Here is a 7,098-nt window from a genome sequence, read left to right as displayed (position 1 = left end):
GATTCCCAGGAAGGCCAAAGCCCATGCAGATGCCTGGCCAAGAAGGCTCCTCGCGTTCCAAGTGCTGCCAGCACTGCTGCAACCCTCAACACCAGAGAGAGCCCAGGCCACCAAGGAGCTCCCCTTTGCTGCAGGTGGAGGCGTAGCCACAAATCTCACCCATTTTTTAGGCCATCCCACCTCACCATGCTCAAAAGACCTAATTGTTTTCTGTGCTTTGACAACAACCTCTAGTGGGTAACTGAGGCAGGCGACACCGTGGATATGTTTGACTATAATGAAAGGCAGTTAATACAGCAGTTGCAAACTGATTAGAGGAACGTTAGACAGCCTTGCACATCAGACAATTCAAGGAAAAAGACTGTATGCTTTTTGTCAATTGTAATCAAAGGGATTCACCATGTAAAGATGAATATTTACAAGCGGCAGCCTAACAAATACAAACAGGGGACAGAAGTTACAGAGGCTCTTCATATGCAGTGACCATAACTAAACCCTAGAATACTATTTTGAACTTTTCTCATTTATTTTAGCTTCTTTTTTTTCATAAGAAATGGATATGTATCATACTGTCTGCCTGCTTCGCTGCATCAATGTAGGAACCCGTTCTCATTTTCAAATGCATCTGACAAAAGAAGCAGAGAGATCAAACTTCATTCCGTTCCTACAAGTTTCATGTGAAGCAGTGACTAGACAAGGGAAGAGCCATCTAAATTAGTGCCTCATTAAGGAAAAATGTGAGGTCAGCAGTCATCTATTCCCTCTGGTTTGCTGACTGGGCCAGTCAGCAGGCATGTAGCTCAGAAACAGCCTCAGCAAAACCAGCCCACCTCTCCTCTGCTAATTAAGAGATATGGAGGAAACTTGCAGGGTGATTAGGAAAGATCCTGGGAGAAAACGAGCTCAGAGGTAAAATGTAGGTGTTGCAATGGGAGGCGGGAACAAGGGATGCCAAATGCGGAGCCGGGATTTATTGCAAAGGTACGGTGCTGGGGGCACAGAATACAAAGCTTCACTAGTTTCTCTGCTCTTGAAAAAGCTTGTTATTTTTAGTGCTTACGGCTGAATTCAAAGGCAATTGAACTCAGAGGGAATATTTCCATTGAACTATTTTTGTGGGGCTGGGACAAAATATACTTAGTTCTAACTGCTCCACTGAATCTAACAAGAGTAATTGATGCTGCGTCCCTCTGTCTCAGCTATGTACATCTTTCACAAGAATAATATACACCTCAAATACTGAAATACTTTTACATCTCCACAAGAAAAGCTAATTAATAGATGAAAAAGACGGAGAAACAACTAGGGCGAAGACTCATAAAAAGTCTGTACTTCATCTGCAAAACTGCAATCCAATTTAGATTTGGCAGATCACTTCATCCGAAAAAGAAGGCATCTGATGCTGAATTTCGGCAAAATGTCAGTGTTATGTGAAGTTGCATTTGCAGATAAATTAGGGTTTGCCATTACTGCAAATGTTACCTTTTTCTTTCACAGAGAAGTTAGCATTTAATTTCTATTTTTTGAGATTGTTGGTGAAATACATGTTTGAGGGGAAGTTCTGAGGTTGTCTTTTATGACATAAGACCTTTAAAATGTACTTGCAAAGTTACATACATATTAAATGCGATAGCTCTACAAATAGAGAGAGAACAGGTGTTATCCTAAATTAATTATTTCCGCACCGCTTAGGTTTTATCAACATATTAGTAGGTAAGCACATTATTGCCTCTCTGCAACCAAAAATGTTTTTATAAGACATTTTCAGTTAGGGATAAAAATAAACTAGAAAAGGACCTTAGGAAAAGGCTAAGAAAATGCAAAGATAACTACATTTAAAGCTCATTATTGAACATAAACTAAAACAGGCAGGAATACTTCTCATCACATTTATTTAATATTGCAATTTCAGAGTGACTGAAAAAATCAGAAGCCACAGAAGGATCCCATCAGTGTAAAATGTAATAACTCTCTAAAGATGTTCAGCTACCTCTTCCTATGAGTTCATCACTCACCATCTTGAACATCAATGTTTTCTTTGCCATCTAGTCAAAATGACAGGTACTATTCATAGCTTAGTTTTAGTAAGAGGAAGATATATGGTAGTTATTTCATGATATTTCCAAAACTTAAAAAAACAGCAATGGGAGAGACACTGGAAAAATAACTGAGGAGTATTTTGCTATCGAAAGTTGTATTATTTTTTTCTCTCTCTTTTAAAAGGAGAGTTTCCAATAACTTGCTTTAATAGGATTGGAATTATACCAGAACTTCAGACAAATTAACACTTTGTGGAAAAGATAGTGGAGAACGCACTTGCACACTTTTTGGATGCTGCCAGCTGGCCAGGCATCGAAGAAGATAGATTTACTTTTCTAACGCGGCTTCTTGCCATCCCTTTCTTACAGATTCTTGAGATCTAAAACTGCTGATATTCTGTGAATTTGTGCAATGAAGATTCAATTCTTTCCACTGGATCAGGCTAGAAGACAGGACTGACTGAAATGATGAAAGGTCTTTGCAGATCCTGGAAGAATAATTTAATACTTTTACTTACCAAGAGCAGTATTTTACTACATTCTGGGAATGAGTAATTTGTGAGCAGCGCAACAAAAGCCTGTTTTTCACAGGGTGACATCTTACTATCTTCACACCCTTGCACCTTAACATCTCTTTCAATAGCTGGAATTTCTCCTAGGGTCATTAACCACCTCCCAGCGCCCTCAGCTCCCCAGGATGATGACCTGCAGCTTCACTAGGAGGCAATGTGTGCCAGGGCTGGTCCTGCACCAAGCATATGCTGGATGGCTTGCAGGTACACACGCCCGCTGTTTGGCCAGCTAGCAGGTCAAGAGATGCTGAAGCTGTATCTTTCTGTTTGGCAGAGGGACTGACTGATGTCTCTCTGCCTCCTTCCTCCTCCCAGCAGTTCTAGGTACCCACTTAAGTTTTCCCATTATTAAGGCTGTCTAATGGGCTCAAAAAGCTAACAGGGGATGTAGAGAAGGAAAGGAAAACAGGATAAAAAAATAAATAAACAGACAAGCATGACTGTGTAAGGATATGATAATTCTTATAAAATTAGTCTTGAAAGTATGAAGAACTCCCTAGGATCTGCAAGTACTTGGGAAGGGATAACCCAGCAGAACTAACTGCTAAGGGCTGCAGAGACTAATTTGAAGTAACAGCCCGGGGGAGAGGTATGTTTAGCCTAAATAGCACGATTATGGTCTTAGTGATAAGGGCTGTGAGCTAGTGGATAAGTGCATGAAACTACAGACACACCACAGACTGAATTCTTGTAGCGAAGAGAGAAGTCTTGCGTTGGCTACATTTAATTGGGATCTTGTTTTCTGTGTTTCTACTAGTATAAATATTATTAGCAGATGGCAACTAAATCCTGGGTACACCAATAACATTCATCCCTCTTGTTTTTTGCCTCTCAGACAAATTGCACATGCAAAATGAAAGTGCAGAGGGGCTATGTGTCACCAGCATGTCCCCAGAGATGTGCCCGTGAATGACAGTCTGGGGCTTGCAAAAAAAGCAAGAGTCAGGATGGATAAGGTTGGCCAGCTTGAGGCTGGCCACATGCTACCGCTTTTCGGGGAGATCTTGGTGGAGGCAGTCACCCACAACACCAGCCCTCACAGGGCTGCCACTATGTGGGCACCCCCAGGGCCCACAAGGAATCGCACAGTTTGTCTCATCTGAAAACACTCATTGTGGTTATATTTGGGGTTTAATTACTCTCTAGCTTTATTATTAATGTTTACTTTCAAGAGAATTGTGAACTGTCTTGAAATGCTTCAGTAAAATACCTTAACTCATTAGAGCATTATACGACTCAAGGCTGAATTCAAGAAATCTTGAAAAGCTTTAAACTGCGCTGGACCATTTCTGAGGAAGTAGACCCATAAAACTGTTACTAACAATGGTGAGGAGCTTCACATCTTCTTCTCATTTCATCTATAGCTTAGAATTTTAATTCAGGTGTTTTTTTTTTAAATAACTTCCAGCAACTATGCTTACAGTCCTTCTCTACTGCTTATCGATGTAGATAACTCTCGATAGTCATTCCACTTCTATGTAAAATCTTAATCACAGACTTTTGCTGAGATTTCTGAAGTAGCCTAGGAGACTGAGATACATAATTCCTGTTTATTTTACAAGGCGTTGTGCATCAAAATCCCCCAAGGTGGCTTTGGCTATGTCAGCAAAAACTGTATTTATGATTTAATATAAATATGGAATGCCTATGGAGAATCATAGAAAAATCTCTGCCTTCATCCATAATGTCCTACTGCATTTTGCTTTTTGATTCATGCTTATTTGACCAATCGCTTTTATCTAGCACATTATAAAACACACTGCAATGTAACAGTGCAGTTCAAACACGGATGAAGCTAATTAAGAACCTGGTAGCAACAGCGAGTATTATCAGTGTTAGATTCTTGCAGTTAATATACCAGCCTCATGTAAATTGTATCGTTCTGTCCTGAAGAGTCAGTCCCAAAGCACTTAGCAAATTACACTCTGAAACTGCTTCTGCCTCTGGAACAGAAGTGCTGGAGCATCCTCCGTCTTTTGAGCAGGGTCAAAATTCAGCCCTCAGGCAGCGTGTGAATGGTGCAGCGAATTAGAACTGCTTATCTCTGCAGGCCCAGACTAAAATTACTAGATCAGAAATGGGGGGCAGTGCGGGGGGGGGAGGTTACGTGATGATCTCATTTTAGTGCACAGAAGCTTCTTGAGTAACGCGCAGAAAACAGGTGTCCTAGTTTCCCCTAACTGTCCTGTTCTGACTATCTGCCGGGTTACAGGTCACACTGAGTCCTACCCGGGACTTAGATTTACTGTTTGCTTTGGAGTAGAAAGGGAGAGTTAACCCCTCCTTTTTTTTTTTTTTTTTAAATTTTTTTTCGCAGCCTCATCAATCTATTCTTCTGTCAGAGTAACACAGTTAAGAAACCCCACACGAAAAAGGTCATGCCTAACTATTGCACTGAGCTGCCTTCCACAGGCATGATGGACAATCAGGAAGGACTTAAGGCTATACCCCTCAACAATTTCTTAATGTGGTTAACTCATTGTCAAATTACAACCATATTAAGATAAGTTTAAAACCAGTCCTGTACTAAGCCCTCTTTGTTTCTATCACAAAGTCCAGGGAGTTTTGTCTTAAACCACAGTGAAAGCAAGATCAGGTTTTTCCAAGGTGAATAAATTAGCATGAAGCTCTTTGCAACCTTTTTACTATGTATCCTACAAACACTCATAAAAGCCTGTTAAGGCCTTCGCGTGCTCACATAGGACACATGCTGGAGACAGGGCTAAGTTTTGCTTACAGCATAAGACAGTCATCACTCAAAGTTTGGTCTTTCTCCTAGTTCCAATCTGGAAGAAAATCATGTTGCTTGAAATCAGAAACTCATTTGCATCTCCATTTTGTATCTTCTTATAGCAAGGAACTGATGGGTGTGCTTGTGAATCAGCACGTTGCGAGGACTCGTTTTTTTCTGGTGAAATCATAAATAATTGTTCTCCTCCACAAAAAAGAATCAACCTACGTTTCCAGAGCACTTGCGAAATGCTTTTTCTAGATTCCACTCCTTAGTCCCATTTTGGAAAGTTCTTAAGATCTCTGGCTTCAGGAAAAAACATATAAATAGGGGGGGTTCTGTTCGGTTTGTTTGGGGGCTTTTTTTTTTCCTAAGACCTATAGTAGGAGTATTTCTTCAATACAGTTTTCAGAACACCACCATCAGGAAAGCATCCAAAGTAAAACTAAGGAAACAGGACTGCTTGTGATATGCTTCAGGGAAATGTAATTTTTAATTATTCTAGCAAGTTTCAAACTCAGCCATCCTTCTGAGCAGTCACGATCTTCACTTACTCACTAGGAAAGCCTGTACCAGCTATCAGCACTCACTTAGTCCTGTTGTCGCAGCCTGGCACTAGTGCCTATAGCCTATACCCACCAGGCGAGAAAGAAGGTGCAAGACCCCCCTCATTGCAGGCATGGAGGCAAGGAGCACCCTAGCCCCCCAGCAGTGCTATGCCCAGGTCAGAGCACTCAGCAGCTGTAAGGCCTGGTCTGAGCTCCATGCATTCCCCAAACCTTCCCGCAACAATATTATGGGCATAAAGAACTGATACGAGACAGTAAATTTGAGCAGGAAAGAAAATTGTTCCCTTCCTCCCAACATGTTAAGACGAAAGGTAAAACCTGCTTATTGTGTTCGGCTGCTCCACACCACATGGAGTCAAGTTTTTTCTTTTTCTTTAAAATAAATAAAAAACCACACAGCAAAAATTCAAAGGCAACTGGCAACTCACCCAAAGTGGCTGGCTAAACTCACGGAAACGCAGAAGAGGAAGAAGTTTTTGATCATGATAAAGTCAGAGACCATCCCATTGTCCATTCCAGAGGAGAGGAGGAACGCAGGTGGTTGCTTTGGTAAAGGCGCAGCTGCTCACTTTGTTCTTATGCTGCAACAATACCAAAAAAAAAGATAAACTATTACATGGACAATCAGCAGGACATCCAAGTTCAGCTAACACTGCATCTCTGTTTCTCACAAACTTATTTAGTCCTATGTAAACATCAGCTGTTTATGTAAAATTGCATATCTTCAAGGACATATTTTACCTTCTGCTGACGGCAAACTGCAAAACAGGAAAAATTCTTAGTGGCCCAGTTTTCCCTTATATTCATCCGTGATGTAAGTAACTAAAGAAACAGTCACCATTTTCCAAATGGCAGTTTTGAGCCTTTACCTATTTCAACAACTTCCACACGCCTGCAAACCCAGGGCTATGCAGCCTCCACATCCTTTCCTTCCATCACAATTTTTTCCCATTAAATATCCATCTTCCCTTTCCAAAATCCCAATCGAAATGCCAAGAAACACCTACTGCTTCTTGGAATTCATGCTGCCAATGCACGGCTTAGCAAAAAGAGGGTGGGATTGAGGGGTGTAGGGGGGTGGTAAAAAGTGACCTTCCTCGCAAAGGCACATAAACCTCAGGCTAGCATGAAGAATGACAGTAATGTAGCTGCTCCAGCGACTGCTGCTTTTCGGATACCTGCCTCAG

General features: G+C 41.2%; 1 protein-coding gene across 1 annotated transcript in view; it reads right to left on the bottom strand.

Moving 5' to 3' along the window:
• GABRA5 (gamma-aminobutyric acid (GABA) A receptor, alpha 5) overlaps positions 1-6,851 on the bottom strand; it is a 56,125-nt gene extending 49,274 nt beyond the window's left edge. Inside the window, exon 1 of the mRNA XM_009877651.1 lies at positions 6,340-6,851. Coding sequence (XP_009875953.1) covers positions 6,340-6,425 — 86 coding nt within the window. The 5' untranslated portion in view covers positions 6,426-6,851. The remainder of the gene's footprint in view (positions 1-6,339) is intronic.
• Between the last annotated feature and the right edge of the window lie 247 nt (positions 6,852-7,098).

The sequence above is a fragment of the Apaloderma vittatum genome, unplaced genomic scaffold, assembly GCF_000703405.1.
Source record: "Apaloderma vittatum isolate BGI_N311 unplaced genomic scaffold, ASM70340v1 scaffold14961, whole genome shotgun sequence".
In the NCBI taxonomy this organism is placed as follows: domain Eukaryota; kingdom Metazoa; phylum Chordata; class Aves; order Trogoniformes; family Trogonidae; genus Apaloderma; species Apaloderma vittatum.
Note: the sequence above shows the minus strand (reverse complement) of the source record. Positions and strands in the feature narration are given on the sequence as shown.